At 41.4% G+C, this 21,524-nt stretch overlaps 1 protein-coding gene across 5 annotated transcripts; it reads right to left on the reverse strand.

The window, feature by feature from the left end:
- Positions 1-1,692: 1,692 nt before the first annotated feature.
- INIP (INTS3 and NABP interacting protein) lies at positions 1,693-15,176 on the reverse strand. Of its 5 annotated transcripts, none has more exons than XM_086479674.1 (7): positions 15,145-15,176; positions 14,378-14,553; positions 13,865-13,940; positions 6,719-6,821; positions 4,106-4,196; positions 2,237-2,358; positions 1,693-1,816 (listed from the first exon to the last, which is right to left on the reverse strand). In XM_086479674.1, the coding sequence occupies exons 3-6, from the start codon at positions 13,887-13,889 to the stop codon at positions 2,263-2,265; spliced, it is 315 nt and encodes a 104-aa protein (XP_086335800.1). In that variant the 5' UTR covers positions 13,890-13,940; positions 14,378-14,553; positions 15,145-15,176; the 3' UTR covers positions 1,693-1,816; positions 2,237-2,262. The 5 variants fall into 5 exon arrangements, with proteins under 5 accessions (XP_086335800.1, XP_086335804.1, XP_086335802.1 ...); XM_086479678.1 differs by lacking the exon at positions 1,693-1,816 and adding an exon at positions 1,968-2,063; XM_086479676.1 differs by lacking the exon at positions 1,693-1,816 and having other exon boundaries at positions 1,968-2,358; positions 14,449-14,553.
- Between the last annotated feature and the right edge of the window lie 6,348 nt (positions 15,177-21,524).

The following is a 21,524-nucleotide window of genomic DNA, read 5'->3' on the forward strand; positions in this document are numbered from 1 at the left end:
GCTGAAATTACTGTACAGGGATTGTTTTTAATATTGACGAATAGCAGAAAAGAAAAAGTAGTAGTGGCAAGACAAATTGATGCATCTGACAGTAATCGCTAGAGTCTGTGGTTTCTGAGACAGAAGCTTTCATACACAGCATTTCTACCTTTGACAGTTAATTATATCTACATGTATCACCAAGTCCCTCACGATTACACAGACCAATTTGAGGCATTGTAACTTAAAAATATTACAACAGCTGTGTTAATTTTTCTCCTCTTTCGAGTACCTCCATCTTTGAGCCCAAGCCCTGAATTTTCAAAAGCAGATCTTCTGATACCTGAGATGAAAACAACATAGCCAGCAAGTCTTAACTCCTTCAGTTGAGCAACTATAGCTTTTCAAAGGAGAAGGATCATTATTGTCTCATTGTCTGGATCATATGCAGTCTGTGCAGCAACACCGAGAGATTCTATAGTTCAATTTGTTAGCACAGAGGGTCTGTTTCTAGAGAAAGACGACATTCTTTTGCCATTTTTCTCAAGAAAAAAAGGAAAAACTCCTTTAATGTTAAAATGCCCAGCCTACTTTTAGTTGAATTTAAAAATCTAAAAATCCAAACTTCCTGCTCTATCTGGTTCACCTTCTTTGCCTTTGTGTTTCCAAGCTTGGACTGATTCATAGCTGCCTCTTCTACACACAGAGATTTGCAGATCTTTTTTCTTCAAAGCTTCTAAGACACTCAGCTCACACTGCAGAATAGTCAGGACAGCTTAATGGTGAAGTTACTCTTGGTAATTAAAAAGCTACACAGACCCAACCACTGAAAACAGAAATGACAGTACTCTTTTCTCCACTGCCCACAAAACCATCCTTGTTCCCATGACTCACCACATCAGACCCTTCAAAAGAGCACAGGATATGAACAGTTCATGTTACAGTTGCACATCTTCAAGCTCTATCAGGCCTTCCCCACAAGATTCTCCTTGAAAACACTTCAGTATACTACAACTTCTGCAAGAGTCTGTACTAGCTGAGGTGTATGAAAAGCAGCGGCATTTTCCTTATATCTGCCCCGATCTCTTGGGCCTCACTCTGTGTCCATGAGGAATGGAATTTATAACAGTGCTCATAGTTCAGTAGTGCTTACTGGGTTCAGGCAATCCCCTGCAGATAGAAAGAGGACACCCTAAATGCCACTAAGGAAATCTGTAGACTACAACCCTGGAAACTTCATGGGACAGATATATTTCTGCACAGGACAGAGCAGCTTCAAATGGGCACCAATTTAACAGATGCTTTCTGGTTCTCACTTAAGTTCTCTTGTTCTTTTTGTTTTCTAAAACTTGCCTCCTTAGTAATGCTATCAATGCACCAGTATAATTGTATTAGTAAAGCTGCTGAGACGCAAGGAATCTATGTAGTGTTTCTCACTCAAAGTTACTTTACCCTGGTAACATATCACAATTCCAGAATAATTTACCTTAAGATGAACAGACTTGCTTTCAGCATGGAGCTGGAATTGCTTACCAGAGATAAAAACAGCAAGAAAAAAAGCAAATGAAACACACTAAGTATTGAAAAAGGCATGACTAGACAAATACGACCTTCTAAACTTAATTGTCCTTGCAGACAACATTTTCCATCTGAAATGTCCACAGAACTTAAGACTTCTTTTTATTTTGTCTGTTTAAAGACTGTTTGAAACAATTGCTTTTTCCTCACTTTAATTCATTTTCATATCTCACAAAACAAAGTAAGAGGCAGGCACACTGTATCTCAGGACTTGAGACCAGATGGTACTACAACAGCAAAGAATACACTAGCAATGTTCCTGCAAAGAAAAAAAAAAAAGAAAAAAAGACTGAGTGATGCATTTGATAAATTCATGTCTGTTTTGATAGACAAAATTAACTTTTGTCTTTCATTAAAGTCAAACATAGCACCTGTACACAATAAAAAAATAGAGCGTCCATCTCTATGACTCCTGTTTGGACATTTATTTAAAGGAAGCACAGAAACAGGGAAGAGCAAGCGTTATGCACTTCACACACCAAGGAATTCTGGCGTCCGACTTTGACCTGACAGAGCAACAGAAATACAGGATAAAAATTGCTGTTCAACAACATTGCTTATTCATCGTTAAGAGCTCACACTCTGAAAAGCAACCACAAAAATCCAGAAAAAAATAGGTTTTAAGATAAGTAAAGAAATTAAAAGGTCAGACAGTTCCTGATACAGACAAAAATCAGACCTTGCAGTTCTGAGAAACAACATTCCTCATTCTGCCTCAAGTCGAGGTAAGACAGGAAGAATAAGATTTCCAAATGCAGAGTCTTGAGTTATGAAGTATCCTGAGGAATGTGCATGTGCGTGCTGGAAAGAGAAAAACATTTGTTAAAGCAAAACTCCCTGCAGCACTGATATAATTTAAGACTTTACAGCTTCTGCAGCATTAATTATTTATTTCTCCCAGTCCGCTCCTCAACTCCAACAGTCAAATTCAAAACCAGCATTTCACATCAGCCACATCTGAACAGGGCCCATCAAGGGAATTAACTTGGCCATTCCCCGCTGCTCCTTTTTCAGCAAATCCCATGGAGGTGCGGACAGTGGTAAACAAACTCCTGATCGCTCTCCTTTGCCTAGACCCCATGCTTCCACTTCCATCTATAACCAATAGGTCTTGGTTTGTGACAGCTGCCACATATGACTGCCAGAAGTATGCATCAGTAGCGTCACACAACCTGAGGTGGCATGTACAAGTGACACGTCACCAGACACACTCCTGTACAACACGGGACACCAGCCTTCTGCTCATGTGATGTACGTATGCTTGTTCAGTCGAGAAGAGCAGCTGCTGCTGGACAACCTTTGTAAAATCCTGTGTAGCCCTTCCCAGTTCAAAGACTGGACTCCAGTAAGCTAGACAGCCTGCATGTTCCTTCCTCCCACCACCAGGGAAAAGCCCTAGTGGGTATCAAACGTAGCCTGAGCCAGCAGCACGCCCTTGCAATAAAGGCTACCAGCACAGTGGGCTGCATCAGCAACAGCACAGCCAGCAGGCCACGGGAAGCTACCCATGAGGCTGCATTTGTGATACTGTGTTTGGTTTGAGATAGAAACTGGAGGGAGTCTAACAGAAACCCAAAGAGATGGCTGGGGGCTGGGCTGGAGCTCTCAGTGTCCAAGGGGATGGTGAGAGAAACAAGCTTCTTGTAAGGAGGGAAAGGTGAGGGGAGATTTTATGCTGTTTTCAGGTACCCAGTGACAGGACATAGAGAATACAGAGCCAGACTCAGAGCCAAGAAAGGTTGTGACAAGTCCATCCTGGAGAGCTTCAAAACTTGACGGGACCATGCCCTGAACAATGTGACATAGCACTGCTGTTAGCCATACTTTGAGCAGGGCACTGGACTAGAAACCTCCAGAGGATCCTTCCATCCAGAGCTCACTTCTGCTCCCTTTCATTTAAGAAGCAGTAATCTGGCGCCTTTACTGCATAACAGAAATGCAACAAGGCATAGGATATGTGAACAGCGTTGCTAGTTTGCATCTCAACTTTTTTCCCATTCCTGCGCTCTCTGCCAAATCATGCTGTTTAAAGCGCCAGGAAGGCAGGTGGCCAGGTACTGGCTTTCCCACTCAATTTCCAATTTCAACAGCAAAAATCAACCTCACCTGACATGTGCAAAACAGCAGCAAATAGAAGCCTGTAAACATACAAGTAGTTTTCTAAGTCTTTCACCCGTGTCACTTGTAACTGCAGAGTATTTACTTGGCATCTACTCAGATTCAACCAAGGAAAGCCATGTGGCTAGTTCTCTCTACACTTCATGAGACATTCTGAAGTACAATGAAACTGACTCTTGACTGAGATGTACAAAACAGCTATGATGATAGTGTAGGCTACATTCTTACAGCCATATTGAGGGAATGAGCTGATAGATCTAAGCGTTCATCATAACAGCAGAAGAAACTTCATTTGTGACAAACACAGAAACGCATGAAACCTAACCTCTAAAACATGCTTTTCATTCTCTCTAGGTGCAGGACTGCTCTCTAAGAGGATGCAAATCTAAAACAGAGACAAGCTAAACTCTACCTGACTGTATCAGCTTACCTGCAGTGCAGCCTTCTGCTGTGCTGCAATGTGCTGTTGCTCAGCATGATCACGGAAATCCTTGTTCAGCGGTGATCTTGCAAGTGCAATGCTGCAGAAAAATAACAAGATGGTATGACACATACCACAAAAAACAAGTGTACTTGCCATTCTAGCTATAGATTCCATGACTTTCATAGCTCATGATTTGTTTGACTCACAGCTTGACCATTGTTAACTATTGTTTGGAATTACTATTTGTTAACATAAGAGATAAAAGGAAAATGGAGCAACCGTAGCTGTAACATTTGACCTAGCATAAACAACTGATGTCAAACTAAACCCAGAAGACTCACAGTCCTGAAATCTGTTGTGGATTTCGCTCATGGGTGGAGTCCCACTGAAGGCAATGGAACCACTGGGGTGCAACATTAGACAATGTCAGCATTTTTTGAAACAACAGTATTGTGTTTTCACCATTACTCAGTCACTCAGTGACTGCCCTCAACAACTGCAATAAACAGAAGCACTAACAAGAGCTCTGCAGTCTTCAGCATAAGACCAATTCTTCAGCAGGTGGGCAGCAGATCACTGCTTACGGTAAAGGAGCTTCCTATTGATGTAACTGAAATAATTATCCTCTGATGATAGCTTAGAGTACCTGGAATTTATTTTGCTCATCTATCTCAGTGCAGCATACAGTAGGTTTCAAACTAAAATGTCTAAATAGGTTTTCTTGGCTTTTATATCTTAAGACTTGTCCAACTTGTTAACCAACAGAAGAAATAAAAAGCAGACTTTTTTTTCCCCAGCTCTATACAAAAGTAATGTGATCAGCCATCCTTCAGACAGAAATCAGTGAAGAGTGCCATTAGACCTGTATTGCAAGGCAATTCACAACTACCTCTGAAACTGGCTCTGGAGATTGGTGCCAAGAGCCCAGTTCTCCCAGTCATAGAGACAAAAGTACGATGGACAACAAGAGATCCAAGCAAACTCATCAACTGACCCTTCCCAGCAGCTTCAGTGTCACAGCTGGTTTAGTAAGTCAGTTTTTCAAAAGCAGCCATGCTCATGAAAAGACCTTTAAGCCAAACCTACACCTAAATGCGTAATGAAAGCTAAGTAACAATCCTCCGAACAGATTTTGACAAATGTTAAAATAAGCTTCACTGCTGGAGAAAAGTACAACTCAGTTTATTGAAAACATTTTCAGTTATTTTGAAGGTATTTATTTTGCATTTAATTCTATAACTTTTCAATATGATTTCTGTAGATAGTCTTAAGGCTTCATCATAGGCTGGCACTTTTCAAAAGAGGTATTCTTTTCTTCAATAGAGGATTCCCACATGCCAACACCAGAAATCAATTAACTTGTTCCCCCTTATGCTGGCCATGCCACTATTGTGCTTTAGGGACATCAACCTCTTTTCTGTCAAGTTTGCAGAACTTCTATGGTCTCATTTCTGACAACCCTGTGGTCCAAAATCTCTGGCACAACATCTGTGCCACAGAACCGTCAGCTTCTCAAAAGTCAGCCATCAGCCCACATGCCAAAGCAGCGAATTTGACTGCTGCTTTGCAGGTTCCTCCCCATCCCCATCTTCAAAATTAGTAAATTCTAATTCTGCTCACTAGCATATAAGCGTTACTTTTCCTTAAAAGAAAAAAGAAAGCAAACAAACACCCCCTGAAACTCTGCCAGACTTTCAATGAAGTATGGAAACACTGTTACCAGGAGTCACGGGTTGTATAACAGTATGATGTTCCTGTTTTCTTCTCTAATCACTAATTTTGGTTGAATAATAACTGTACACAGAGTCACTCAGAGATCTAACTCAGGCAATTTCAAATATCCTACATGCTTTCTGACAGTATGAAGGAATTAAAGGTGACCTAGAATCCCGTTGAAAAAAAAGACAGACAGCACTCACACTGTATTCCGAGTATTAGACTCCTGCACAGATGCTGCATGTAACACAGTGTCTAGAATGTGACACTGCACTCACTTCATGCTAACCCAGAAGTTCAACTATCTCAATTTCTCCACGTAAACCAGCGTGTTATTTTCTAGTTACTGATTTATGACAAAAATCTGATCTTTTTGTCTTAAATGGGAGAAATCCCAATAACAGCTCTTAAACTCAGCTTAGATTATTACACCTTATGGTGTAGAATCATCCTCACAACACAGCATCTTTTACAAGATCTACAGTAACATAAACTGGCTTTGTCTTGCACACAGGGAGTTTCTGCTGCAACTGTTCTTCTCCAAACACACAGTACCCAGAACCTAATGGTCTGCTACTTCCATTCTTTAGGGCATTTCAGCTTAATAACTAAAGACTTCTTCAGTGCCTGCTCCCCAGTTCTTCTTTAAAGCACACTTAAATAGAGTGGAGTAAGCATGTAGGCTTCTCCCCTTCTCAAATGCAAATCACGCAAGCCAAAACTCAGGGTCTGCAAACAATTTTAAATACTAGCATCTTCCTGAACTGCAAGGTCTCTCTGACTGGTTATTGAGGATGGTCAGAAAACACTTCTGGTAAGTGTTTATGTAAGTTTACAGGTCACTTGCTATTTTTCCTTTGATGTAATCAGTGATGTCCAAATAGGTCTAAGAACACAAAATACCTGGCTCCAGGGTGATTTGTGGAAGACTGGTTTTGCATAAGTAACTTTCTCTTCTCCTTGTCTAGTTCTGCCAGGATTGCAACCCTATTTTTATTCTGGAAACCTGGTGGGAATGACAGAAAAATATTAGAGAGATTTACTTGGCTTCTATGGCCCAACTCTAACCTTGTGGAATTAAAAAGTCTCTGTACAGTACGACATTATGATGAATACACTAATCTTCAAAGCTTTGCACCCATCTGAAAGGCTATTAATAAATACATTTATTTTTTCCTTTTCTCATTTTACAACATGAAATAGCTTCCTTAAGCTATCATACATTTTAATACATTTTAAAACACAGGTTTCTATCTCAAGTTAGACTCTACCCCTTCCCAAGCCAGCACTGGCACTATAAACAAGGTACATTATCAAATACTTGCCTTTCGAAAAAGAAGGAAACTTACCAGGTTCTAGATTTAAAATGCAGTCACTGAACGTAAAACTTAATGATAATAATGGATTAATACACTCACTGGGCCTAATTTCTATGCCAGTAAACTCAAACTATAATACAAGTTTTATATATATAACAGGTAAAAATGAGATTGCCACTAAGCTTGCACATGTGCTTATACAAAAAATTACAACCTTTTATTCAATCTGTGCAGAAAGGTTTCAGTTTTAATATACTGATGTCCTTACATACAACACAGTACCCTTATTCTGAGTATGACCACAATGGAGTATGACCACAATGCCAGAATACAAAAGCAAAATTAAACTATCTGGACACAATATGAGAACATGGCCTTTATTTGCTTTGTACATAACTTTCCCAAAAGGACCTTGTATACTAGAGAAGGGGTCAGGTAGTAGAGTGACTGAGGGAATTTAGAAAATGCATAAAATAGCTGCCATTTGTGTATTTTCAAAGTGGCCTTCTAAATGTGGCAAAACTGCTGTACTTGCACAGGACTTTTAAGATATGGTAAAGGATCTCACTGTGGCCAGCAGATAAACTAGATACACAAGTCCCTGCTGCTGCCCAGTATGCCCAAACAGCACCATTAAGGACAACAGTTACAGAGCTGACTCTTGCAGGCCTCTATGCCACTAATGACACTGCTTATGTCAATACTATACAGTTTTTTTAATCTCTAATTTGCTGCTATTCTGTAAGTATCAAGCCACTACACAGTCATTTAAAAAAAAAAAAAAAGATATAAAAGTCAAGTTACCGCCTTTATTCCCTCTATACAAAAAGTCAAAGTCATTCCCATCAGAAACTGGTGCATGTTGTGCCCCCATCCCTGTCCTGAGTGCTGTTTTAGTAACACCTCTGAAAAATGGTAGCCCACAAACTGTTAGAAAGGCCAGACACAGTAACTCTTAAGGGGATTATTAGCATGTCAAGGCAAAAGTATTTCAAATTTATTTTCAGTAGCTGCACTCAAAGTTCATTCCCATTGAGAGATCTTCTGTTGCTGCTCAGTCACATAATCCAATATTCCTTTCATCACCATGGCTCAACAAAGGAGACAATTACCAGGTAGAAAATTTCAACTCTAAATAATAATTTGCATCCATATTGCCTTGCTATCAAACCTTTACCTTTTTCTTCTACTATGCCTAACGTATGCACTCCTCAGCCTCAGTGTCTCAGAGTTCTTGAAAGCAGCAGAACAATTTGATTACATTTTACTGTGATTTTAGGCAAGATCACCCATAATCATCTTTACATTTGTTAACTTTTTTTTTAAATTAAATTTAATTAATTGCTATTTTCTCATTGTTACTCTCTCCTTCCCACATGGCATTAGTTCCACTTAAGCTCTGTTTTGCAAGTATGTTGACTCAGGTCTTCGATGTTTCTCTGCTCTTTAGGTATTGTACACTACCTTTTTTTGAACGCTCTGCACTTGCAATGAGTGTGAAACATTAAAACACAGCTGAACATGTGCTCTAAGGGATACGAAGGCTGAGAGATCTTTCTAACAAGCTAAGATTCAACATTTCTGAGTTGCAGCTAGCCCAGACTTTACTTCCTTGTAAATTCTGGAGAGAATGCTATAATAGGACGTCTAAAGCACCTCTAACAGAGTCTGAGCTAAAGCTATCAGGTCTGTATGCTCATTCTACACAGTTTTCAGCCAAAAAAAGCTTGATACTTGACATATTACTCAGCAGCCTTCTGCTAGTGCTTATTTATCCCTAACTGCATAAATCTAAATGCATGCTTGGAATACAGATGATATGGCGATTGAGGCAAGAAAAAGGAGACCCTTTTTAATAGAAGTTGCTGTCAGCTAAAAAATAAAGACTAAATATGCTTACATTTATCATGAAGCAGATGGTATGATTCAGAAAGGCTTGAGATATGTGTTAAGAATAAAATTTTAAATGTTGTTTTTAAACTGTGATCAGAAACTGTGCAAGATTATCACTGTCTTCTATTTTAGTACAAGTCTTGCTATAGTAGCTTATGGCAGAAACTCTAGAGGGATTCAGAAGAAATCCATGTATTTTTTCTTCCTTTTCGTACCCCTTTAGTGAGAGAGGTTTTTAAAAAAATAAATTAAAAGTAGTATTTTGCTCTAGAATTCAGACTGTGCCCATCAGAAACCTGCTGTGCTGCAAAAGTAATTGTTCAAGAGAATTTGTTAATGGTAAGTAGAAAAATGCCTAGTTGAGAAAACAGACATCCGACACACATGTTAGTGCTCCTCAGCTGAGCAATGTGAAATTCCTACAGAAAGGAGGAGGCGGGACATCAGAAATCCATTTTAGAGAGAAAATCTGGCATCCTTACAAAATAATTAATCATATCTGGAAATACACAAGTGAGACTTCCATTTGGATTCTTCCCTGCCCAGAACCCAAAGTGCTTATGCAAAGACCATCTTGAAACAGCTACAGAAGTTTCCTAGTTTAATTATAAGGAAAAAAATTTTCTATCTGTAGATTTAGTATGTCTGTTCTGCTTTCTAGTACTAAAAATGCAGACATGCAACAACCAAAAAAAGACATCCTTAGTCTAGACTGGATTCTCATCAGTGAAAGGAAGTATAGATTTTGAAACACTGTAACTTCTTAATAAAGCTTTAAGTTTATACTTCCCTTAACTGGGCTGAGTTGCACTTGTATTTTGAGTTTGAACAGTTCATGAATATTGCACTTAATTAATATTCTTCTCTGCTTTGCAGACACAAAAGTCATAACACAAAATGACCCATTAAATCAATAGATTAACGGCAGTGTCAGATGTCAAACTGAGCACCTGGATCCTCAGATTAACTCTCCAAGGTAGCAGACTCAGGACATACAAAATTTAAACCTCTTCTTTCCGACACCTCTGTTTCTGACATCAAGCATTGTATTATGTGCTCTGTGCACGACCTAAAAGTTTACTTGCACTGATGTTTTGCATGTGAAAAGCAGAAAATTAGAGGAAGTTGAAGCCTTGCTGAGTGATACTAGTAGCTGTAAGAGCTCACAGCAAGCTTCACTCTTTAACCTAATCCTACCACACTACCTCACCGATATCTATGTCACTTAGTTCTACTAGCTAACTCTGCATGGCAAGGAACAGTATTACCTTTATCTACTTTAATGTTCATTCTTTTAATCTCATATTTTCCCTGATCTGTTGGTTGCTTCAAATTCACGGTATGTGTAAGTTTTTTCTAATACGCATTATTTATCATTTGTCTATAGATGTGTAACAGCACGAAAAAGCCCTCCGCCTTTGTGTTCAAGACACTTCCACGGGGAAAAATGGATGTCCACTCCATTCAAAGCTGGATGTCCACTCTCAGCTCCGTACATTAAAAAGCACTGTCACTGCACACTGTTCTGCCTGCTCAATTCAGAAAGCATTTCACAGCAATTTCTTTACTGAAGTGCATGCTTTCATAAATGGCAGCAACCTCTTCAAAAGCAGAATCTAAAGACCTTATTAAACACATAACCCTTGGGAAAAAGGATGGAGTAATTGTATTTTGATTTCCTCTTCTGCTTATGACTACTGGCATCACAACACATCATCCAATAGTCTGCACATCAACCCTTTTCAGTAACGATTTACATTCGGATACACTTTCATATATGTTGACAATAAAACAAAATGCCTATTAGTAATTCAGTAAATTAACTGGAATTACTAAAAGATATATTAATATTTTGTCTGTCCCTCCAGAAAACAGCTACATGCATAGCTGAATGTAAGTCATTGACTGATTTATGGCCACAAAGTTCTCCAGGGAAGAAATAGGCTATAGCCTTCAAGTACTATGCTTGCACATAGATCAGATGCAGAGCAGCAAAGTTTATAGATTATGACATAATTCAATGCAGAACAGCACAATCTTCCTTTTTAACAGAGACTTGGAAAACAGAACGCCAAATCCAGCTGCTCAGACTGTGTTACGTGAATGTGCTCACATACCTTTAGGCCAAAAGGATAAACAATGCCACGATAAAAAGGGACCCTGTAGAATTGCTATAGCCTGAAGCTTAGAATTCTGTATTTTAAGAGCTTGGTTCTTCAAACGTACCAGAACTCTTCTTTTCTGAAAAGTTCACCCCTATCTGAAGCAGGACCTGTGCTTCTTCCACCTCTGGGGACCTAAAGGAGAGTTGCTTCCTGAGCAGTCTCATTTCTCTCACCGAGGGTTTCCTCTAGGAGAACTTGCACATGGAGTCTTTAATTTAGTAATACACAAGGCACACTCTAGCCTTGCTGTGCACAAGCAAAAGCATTACAAGAGCAGCCTTATTAACACATGTTGTGTAAGTACTGTGAAGTATTGCTGCAGAAGCAGCATATTACCAAGCACCTGAAAGTAATTTCTGTAACTCAAAAGCTGATTTCCGCCACACGCACAAAATACACCCCACTCTGGTCTATGAGCTCATCTTGGGGACAATACATAGCATGCTAAAGGCTTTCCATTTCTTTTAAACGCTGCAATCGGTCTCGTGCAATCAGTTCCATATGGTACCAATGGCCTAAAGTAAGTCTTTCATTCAATTCTATTTGGTTTTGCTGCACTCACAGAATGGTAGGAGTTGGAAGGGACCTCTAGAGATCATCTGGTCCAACTGCCCCGCCAAAGCAGGCCATACAGGAATGCCTCCCAAGGGGTTTTCAGTATCTCCAGAGAAGGAGACTCTACAACCTCCCTGGGCAGCCTGTTCCAGTGCTCTGCCACCCTCAGAGTAAAGAACCTCATGTTCAAGAGGAACTTCCTGTGCTCCAGAAATATGCAGCTCATATGCAGCTCCTCACCTTTGAAATCCTAATCAAAAGAGTGCCTTCCGCAAAGGCCTATAAATTAAAGGAAGTCCACTCCACAAAATCTTAACCTTTGTAGTCAGAGTCTGCAATTAACAGAAAACTCAATTAACTCCTAGGAAAATACCCAGTACTGATTAAAGGGAAAGAAACAACTTGGTACCAAAAATTACAAGCACAGTCTACCTGTGTAGAAGGCTAATTCACCCTTACAGTTCTGTCTGAGTAACCCTTCCACTGAGTGCTTCAGTAAATCCCTATTCCTTTTGTCCAAGAGGAGGGAAATGAGTGAATGAATTGGTTGAATGGCACCAATCCATGTGCCGCGCAGCAAGCTGAAAACGCAGTATTTGTCTCAATCATTTTCACTACTAGACTGCACCTGGCCAAGGGAAAAATAAAGCAGCCTTGAACTGTTGTTCATATTTACCTCTTCCTTTCTAATTTTCCTAGGTGTACTATTTATAGGCTCATTTGAGTGATTAAACTTTATAGTGTTTCTTGCCTGCTTAGTGCAAATAATTTTCATATGATAATTAAACAGTTCCTTTAGTGAGTCTCTAAAGGCTATCTCAAAGTATAAAAGCAGATTCCAAGGCTCTATTAAATTATAAGCCTCTGGGATTTGGAGGGAAGCAAAGGCGTTCTGGCATTAAAATCCCATCCTACTTCTCAGTAAATTCACATATTTAAGAAAAAACAGCTTTTAACTGTCTATGACAACATTCTATTCCTTGCAATGATGCTGACTTGGTCGTCACAGAATAACGCAAGATTTACCATTAGTACCAAAAACTTCTCAAGAGTTAAAATTTGCAAACAATTATCTGCAATCTGCAGTACTCGCCTCTCAACACTTCACAAAAGCTCAATAAGCATTCCAGAAATTACCTTCTTTTAGTCAAGCAGCAAGTAAAATCTGTCTTTTGGACCGACACATTTTTCTGTATTTCTTTTGAAAGCAGAGGGACATTGCTGGGGGGCACACACAAGCGATCTGGTACCCCTTCAAAGTATCAGCACTTCAAAATTTACACCCAGCTTTGTGGGACTGCTTTCCGTATAAGGACACTCACACATAATGTGCATGAAGAAGTCTCTGGTGGCTGGGAAACTAATTCTGAATTCATTTCTCAAAACCAGTATATGAAGCGCCATACCTGAGAATCTTCTTTGTCCTCAGCTCTTCAGTAGAAGAGACAAGCCTCACAGTTTCGCTAAGATTTCCAGAAAGCACCTCTAGAGGGCGATTTAAGACCCTCTTTCAACTTACTGTGTGCTTCCCCTTCCAGCCAGACCTTCAGCTCCCTCTAAGGCACGTGCCACGACTAGAGAAATTGACTATTTCCACACCTTGAACGATTCTACGGATGCAATTCAGATGTGTCATCATGCAAAGAAACATTTCATCGGAGTTAGCATCATGATTTTTATCTGGCTTTTCCTCCTAGGCCTGGCCACTTGCTATCTTTGACAGCTGTTACTGGGTCTTGCTGCTCCCATCACGACGTGGAATGCATCAGACTTCTGGCTGTTCCCCGATGCTGGGCACAAGAGCTGCACATGATGTTCAATGCTAAGTGTTGTAAGTGTCCGAAATACGCTTCAGGAAATAAGTGCAGCACCGAAATAGCCACAGCTCCACAGGGTACTTCATTACCTGAGCACAGTACTTCAGAGCTCCCCAGCCATCAGTGGTCTTTTCAATCACTCAAAGCTAGAAGGCGTGCTCACATTCTGCTACTTTCAGCCCCATCTTCCTGCCTCTCTTCCCCTTTTTGCTCTTGCTACAAAATAAACTTACGGTTCTGCTGACTTCACTGACATTTTACACACAGTCTTTCCCCTTGAACACTTAGATTAAAACCTACCTTGCCCTGAAGGATTTGCTGCCATGCTTCAATTTTCACCCCGTTTTATTCAGCTGCAGCTCAAATCTACAAGTATCTGCAAAACAGGCACAATATAATATAAACATATTCCTTGGATAAAAAAAATAATCTTGGATTTCATTTTGTTACAGACTTCATAAATGTGGCAACCATTACAAAGCATAAGCCAAATACAGCACGTGCATCACTTAAAATACACAATTACCACTTATATTGTTCTGCGTGAAATTTTTAGCTCGAAATATCAAGAGTTGTGATCAATTCTTTTTCAGATTCTAGTAACCTTAAGAATAACGTTTAAAGTCATTCTGGAGTCATACACACATTTCCTAACAGAACTTCTTCCTGACAAAGTATGTCAGACTACACTTAAGAATCAGATTAAAGCATTATACATCTTAAATGCTAAAGCCCTGGAAAACTTCAGTTTAGGGTCTAACACAAGAAAACTGATTATCTGAGGAAAGACAATTTAAATCCCAGCTACAAGACCTGCCGAAGGCTACCATCCTCACAGCTGTATCAAAACGAAAAGGGATGCCAGCTCCTCAGACATATGTCACCTCGGGCCACCATCAACTTGTTTCCATCAAGGTGTCAGGCTGTGAAGCGCAGCGGTGAAAGGTTCCAGCTCAGCCGGGTGGAGGAGAGGGACGGGAGCACTGATTCTTGTGGGAAACACGAATGAGAAGTCTCGCTCAGATCTCAGCGGGAGACCAGGAAACAGTTACACCCCGAAACTGCACGTCCCTCAGCAGCAACGCTAGTGCCACGGAAAAAATAGTTCCAACACCAGCAGTGGCACTCCTTAGACCGTGTTTCCCCAAGAAGTACGGTCTAACCCGGGCCGGGGAGAAGCGCCCGGGGAAGCCAGGCCCCGCTGTGCCCGCTGCGGCTGCCCGAGCTCCGCGGGGCCCTCAGCCGCCGGCGGGCTCGCCGACCGCCCCCGCCCGGCTGCAGACAGGCTGGTACCGGGCGGGGAGCCCCGCGGCGCGGCGGCGGCGGGCCGGGACGGGGAAGGGGGGGTCCCCCGGGCCGGGAGGCGGGGCCGCCCCCCCCGGCGGGAAGGCGGCGGCGCCGCGGGGAAAGGAGGGGACGCCACTCTCGCCCCTGCCCGCGGGAATGGACTCTCCCACACAGCTCCCCCCTCCCCGCGCGTGGGCTCTCCCGCTCACCACCTCCTCCCCCCCGCCTACACGGGACGGACTCTCCCGCTCTCCCCGCCCAGGCCCGGTTCGGCCCGGGCCCCCGCTACCCACCTGCCCGAGAGCCCGGGCTACCGCTCCGCTCCTCCCTCCCCCGCCCGCCCCTAGCCGCGGCCCGGCAGCTTCTCAACCATCTCGCCTCGCCCCGCCCCCTTCCCCACCTCGGCTCTCCCCGCCCAGCCCCGCCGCAGCCAATGAGCTCGCGGCACATGAGAAAACGCACACACTGCGCGACGACACCCCTCAACCCGCTCCAGGCGGCGGTGACGTCCGTCACGTCCGCCTAGCTTGACTGACAGATCAGAATGGCCAGTCCGCTTCAAGGAGGGTGAGGAGGGCCCGCCCCTGCTTCGCTCTGGGGCCGCCCCTGGTCTCTAGGCGACGGGCAGGGCCGGCGGGTGGGCTCGTCATGGCGGCTCGGCGCGGCCCTGCTTTGAGGCGGGGGTTTTGGCCGGCCGCCTCTGGCTGCGTGCGGTGCTGTGCCTGGCAGAGCCCGGCGGAAGGGGTTAGGGCCAGAGGGCACGGGCTTATGCGCGGCGAGGCTTAGTCAGGCCCCCGTGAGTGTTCGGTTCAGGCCTTAAACTGCGTTTCCGCTTCATGGCTCCTGCAAGGGGCGTCGGCCTGGGTACGGGAGGGGTTCAGGGGCAAGTGTGAGGGTCACGCTTGGATCGCGCTAAGGGGACTTCAGGCGTCAGCATAATGAAGTAGAGAATAAAAGAAAAGTAGAAACGAAGAGTTGTTTAATTTTTTATCAGCCACGGAGTTTTAGCATAGCAGGAATGATGATTTGGCAGGAATTCCAGAAAGGGTTGTGTATTTTTGTTTTGTTATTTTGTGGTTTTGAAATGTCAAGTAGCAGCTTTATAAATGTGATCAAGTCTGGCCTAGAGGAGAAGCCTTAGTCTTAAAACAGCGATGTGTGACTTTTATTTTGTTTCCTTGCTGTTAAAATACTTAAGTTTGACTCAAGCCAAGCTGAGTAGTGACTTGAACTGTGGCCCTTAACAGCTGTACTTCTGATCATACATGCCTAAAATCAGTTCTTAAGAATGGCAATAAAAGAATGTAACAGGCTGCAAACAGATGGGACCAACACTGACCTCTGGCTAGCCAAGAAGCGGTCAAAATGCCTACTTAAGTTTTATATGTATTTGCATTAAATCAAGGCCCTTTTTTTTAGAACCAAATTTAAAGATAAGTGCAAAAGATCAATCACTTTTTTTTTTAATACATCTTAGTTCAAGGTGTCTCTAGTTAGATATGCTTTTACTGCAGGGTGTTAAACTTTTTTAATAGTGAGATTTTGGTGATGTATGTAATGGACGTTTCTGAGCAAATGGCACCTATGGCAAGGGCAGTCTTGGATCTGGTAGTCAAACTTTCTGTACAATGCAGGGCATTTAATTTCATGTGCTTCTTCTTCTGTCAAGTCTTAAAAGTCCATAATCTCATCACTCTCCAGGTGTAAAGTGGAAAAAGGGCTTATTAAAAATTGTTATTAGTTATGATGGAATTAATATTGGTAAGACCATACACAGGGTGTACAAAGTGCTGAATGCCACTCTAGTCTGTTAGCTTGGACAACCAAAAATACACAATTGTTGAAAGCAATTAACAATTTTTTAAGATCTTCTGCTGCAGCCAGCTATACTAAATGATATAAAAATAAATTAAAATTTTGAGAGTGTACAGAATGTATAAAAATCCTACCAGTATCTATAACAATTGATTCATCTGACTTAAAATAGTGTGCATTAGTATTATGCATACCAATTCTGAGATAGGGAATGTTCTGCTAACCAAATATGCTGTCTGTCCCTGCATCTATACATACTTTTAGAAGCTTCAGTAAGCGTAAAAATTGTAAAACTGAACAAAAGTATGTCTAGAGTCTTGTAATGTCCAGGTTTAGAATTTGGTTACCTAAATTATTTGCCTGGTAAAACCAGCCTCTGTGTGTTTGTGAGTGTTAATGAAAACCCAAACCAGCACCTGAGCAACCAGCAAACATCTGAGAATCTCAGGGAGTTTTCTGTTTGCTTTAAAGCTGTGTTAATTAATACCGTGGAAGACAAACATTGCTGTCTTTCCCACATATGGGCATTATTTTTCAACTCGTCTCTTTGCCTGAACAGCTGATTGAATGCCTTCCCTCCTGATATTTTGGGAGGTGTATTTTCATTTTTGTAATTTCTCATTGTGCCTTGAGAACTGTCATGTGCTTTTTTTTTCACCTTTTAATTATTCTGCCTTGAATGATATGCAGTCCATTTTACCTAGACATCTGGCTTGTAATTCTTAACCGCTGGGAAGCACTGTGAATGAAGAGCAGTGCAGTGCCCAGGCTAACAAGCTAACAATCCTGCCTGGTGCATTCTCTGCATTGTCATGCCAGGACTTACGACGTGATTCTGAAAAGCTGCAGTTTGAGACAGATGGGCTTAGCTGCTAGGCTCTTCTTTGCCGGTAAGAATTATTAAGTAGAGGACAGTGGTCCCTGGCTGAGCATTCAAGAAGGAAGGTAGAAAAGGAAGAGGTAGCAGGGCAAGGAGGAGGAGTCATCAGCAAGGAAACTCAGGTGCAAAAAAGTGGAAACTCATTAATTCTGCAGTTCTGTACAAGTGTGAAGAAAATTGATCATAGTAACTTTGAGCATCTCTACGAAAACATAGTCCTGCCTCAAGTCAAATGATCCTTTGGCTTTGGGAGGAGTTTCATGCCAGTAAATTAATTTCCTCCTTGGATTGTAGAAACAGGAAGGAATGTAGCCCTTGAAAGGAATGGAGTCCAATCTCTCGTGCATCAGAACACTTTCATTTTGCCTGAAATTCCTCCTTCTTATTCACCATAATCAAATAAAAATTATAAAATACCGCATTTATAGCATGTCTATTGGAAAGTGATTACAAAATCTTAAGTTTTAAAAAAGGCTTTTCTTGAACATTGCGTCACAAATGTGGCCGTGCTGCTTCTTCACCCAGTAAAATGCTGGGTTTTAGGCTGGCTGTTCTCATCATCTTGGTGTAGAGGGAGCTGTGTATCTCATTAAATACACAAAAGCTGAGTTAAATTGGTTGTGATACTGAATGATCATAAACTGCAGTATTTCAGAATGGCCATGGGCAGCTCTATTCAGTACAGGCTGCTTGCAGTTGAAAAAGCTGAGGTAAAGCAGTGATTTACTCTTTTTTTCCTGTGGGGTTTTTTTTTTCCCCCTAAGTGAAAATGGGCTGCAGGATATCTCCTTGGCTTGAGCCAAGATCTTACAGAATGCTGCTGTTATTTCCAACTGGCAATGCTACTCATACAGTCCATTCTAAACCTTTCCTTTTATTTTTATGTTTATTGTGCATGTCACAAAAAAAAGGCATAAATAAAAACCCAAACAAATGAGAATTTTTTGAAGACTCTTTAAACATTTTAGTTGGATTACTTTTTTATATCCTGTTGCCTCAAGTTACTGTATCCATAGTTGTACTCTTTCTTCATGGTTGGACTGATTTTTCATTTGATAGCCAATTTTGCAGACTTCCACTTTCTGTCACAAGTGCCCTGTCTTCCCATAATCCTGTTCATTGCTTCCCCATCAAACTTGACAGCATTGAAGGCTTTTGATGCAGCAAAAGCTTACCCATTAGCTTAAATGTGTGCATCAGCAGTGCTGTTGACTTGAAAGTAATCCTGTGTCTGTACAGAATCAACAAGCACATGCATAAGATATAACTGGGTCTAGCCCAAAGCCTGCTGCCTTCAATCTCTGCAGTACAAGACAGGAGCTCTAGTAGCATCGGGAAGGAAGGACATTTTTTCAAAAGGTAGCTGGATTTAATTTTTTTTGCATCCTCTAGAATGGTTTGTTTCGTAACGGTTTCATATGCTGAGAGACACAAACGTTATCCTCTGGGTAAAGAACACGGGGGGGGGAGATAAAGCGGTCAAGGAGAGGCAGTCGGCAGTAGGGGAAAAAAGCTTTTACTGCCACTCACCTGGCAAACCAGCAGAGCCTGACAGTCTGGCAGGTGTGGCCGCCGGCCTACCTTACCATTTGTGGTCTGTACTCTAGAGTGTGCTATATCTAACATTTAGGCTTTAAATGGAATACTTGATGAAAAGCAGGTGGGTTTTACATGTCTGGTCTAGTAAATAAATTCAACCTGAAGTTAGCCTCCTGCTATTCATTGTAAAACCTATTGCCATTTTATGTCTCATTATCTGAACGAGAAGAGGAAGATGCATTACTAAAAGAATGTTATGAAACAACTGAGAGTCCTTTTCAGGCTCACACCGAGCACTTAAAAAGCCATCTGCCATTATGAAAACATCCTGAGTGGTATTATTGGAGTACCTGGCACTCCAGATCAGAACACCAGTGAACCACTGGTGCTGCCTGTCTTTAAATTTGTAAGTTGATTTTCCTACAGGTGACTTTCTGTTACTATTAAAGAGTTGCTCCAATCCTTGCTTTGAAGAAAAGCACTTTGACTGTATTGCTGCCATGTACTGTATTTGCTGCCATCTGTAACATCTGTTAACTTATTTTAAAATTAGAAATTGTATTAAATAAGCAAATGCTCTTTTTTTTAGGAGATTTAGACAGTCAATAAAGAAAGCACCTGGATCTCAGAACCCACCACCAAACTGCTTCTATACCAACAACTGTAGGTATGTTGTACATAATGCAACTGAGAAGCACTGCATAGAATCTCTTCAAAATTCCTGTTCTTGCATATGCTGGCCTATGTCCCACCCTTAGCAAAAATGACAGGAGATGTAGCATACACAGAATGATCTCCAGTTGGTGCCAGAGATGCTTAATTGTGTATTAGCCCTGGTTGAGAAGATACACCTAAACAGCAGTAGTAATATGATGACTGCCTGAACTAACACTGACTTAATGAAGGTGCAAGAGTATCAATGAAAAGGAAGGATGAGAAGGCAACCTGTAGATCCTTCCTCTCTCTATTTATCCTAGTAACAATCCAAACAGATAGCCTGTAGGAGTTTTATTTCAGACATACAGAGGCAGAACTTTTTTTTTTTTTTGGAACAAAACACGTGAAACTGGTGACCTTTGTCTTGAATTAGTGAGATTCTTGATCCCCAAATTTGTCTTCTTGTCCAGCTTGTATTATATGCATACTTATTCTGTTGTATCTTGTTTCTCAGCTGAAATGATGTAAACGTCATAAATAGTTAGGATTTTGCTAGGACAGTGTGCCAGGTTTTTTTGGGTTAACTTGGGTTAAGAGGTGGGCATTGAATAGCAGTCTGTCTGCAGTCAGTCACTGGTTTTGATTCTCATTGTGTATTTTTTTCTGCTGGTTGTGTGCTTTATGTGCTGATTGGTTTTCACTTGGTCAATGTTTAACAAAAAGAAAACTATCAATAAAAATGTCAAGGAATATATTACAGTCATAAAATTATACCACCAAAGTTGGTGGTATGGAGTAGGAACTGGAGAATCGAACATTACCATGTTTTTAATCACTCACAATTTGTTAGTATAATTAAGACATTTATTTATTTCAGTGCTGCTACTATTAGAAAAACAGACACTTCCTCAGTTTTTGGCTGTACGTTTTTGTGCCTGCTGCTGGAGCCAGATGACCCACATGCTGATGCATTTAGAGTTTTTCGATTTGTGTGTGGAAAACATTTCTTACCAGAAGTCAGCTACATAGTGTACCTTTTTTCTGTTTTGTTTCACACACAAAAGATTGGGAGTTATTTATCGCCTCTGTGGATAATCATATCACAGAACCATAGAACGGTTTGGGTTGGAAAGAACCTCAAAGACCATCTAGTTCCAACCCCCCTGCCATGGGCAGGGACACCTCCCACTAGACCAGGTTGCTCAAAGCCCCATCCAGCCTGGCCTTGAACACTGCCAAGGAGGGGGTATCCACAACTTCCTTAGGCAACCTGTTCCAGTCTCTCACCACCCTCAGGGTGAAGAACTTCTTCCTTGTATCTAGTCTAAACCTGCCCTCTCCCAGCTTCCAACCATTACCCCTCATCCTGTCACTGCAGGCCCTTGTAAAAAGTCCCTCCCCAGCCTTCCTGTAGGCCCCTTCAGGTACTATGTGTGACTAGTTCCAACCAAGGTACAAGAATTTGCTCCTAACTCTAATTTTTCAAATGCAAGTCTTAAAATGTTTTATCTGCTGCCTTTTTGAAGTTCCAGCTCTTGAAATCAAGTACCTAAGATTGTCATCTTCGATGTTAAAAAAAAAAAAAATGGGTCTCTCATGGCTCAAAGAGGAAGCTAAAAACTCACCTCAGTCTATGGTAACAACTTGCAGAGAAGACAGCAAAGTTGTACAGATTTTTCATATTACAAATTTAAAGTAATTTTCATATATTTTGAGATATGATTTAATTTTTGAACTCTTCTGGTTCTCAGCATGGTAGTTTGCATGTGCTACTGAAGGTAT

This window comes from Leptosomus discolor, chromosome Z, assembly GCF_034619465.1.
Source record: "Leptosomus discolor isolate bLepDis1 chromosome Z, bLepDis1.hap2, whole genome shotgun sequence".
NCBI lineage: Eukaryota > Metazoa > Chordata > Aves > Leptosomiformes > Leptosomidae > Leptosomus > Leptosomus discolor.

Excerpts from the sequence above, each read along its gene's own strand:
- INIP (XM_086479674.1), bottom strand. The coding sequence starts at position 13,889 with ATGGCAGCAAATCCTTCAGGGCAAG. Across the intron at positions 6,822-13,864 it reads AGCAAATCCTTCAGGGCAAG|GTTTCCAGAATAAAAATAGG; the intron begins GTAGGTTTTAAT and ends CATTCCCACCAG. Across the intron at positions 2,359-4,105 it reads AGCAGAAGGCTGCACTGCAG|CACGCACATGCACATTCCTC; the intron begins GTAAGCTGATAC and ends TTCTCTTTCCAG.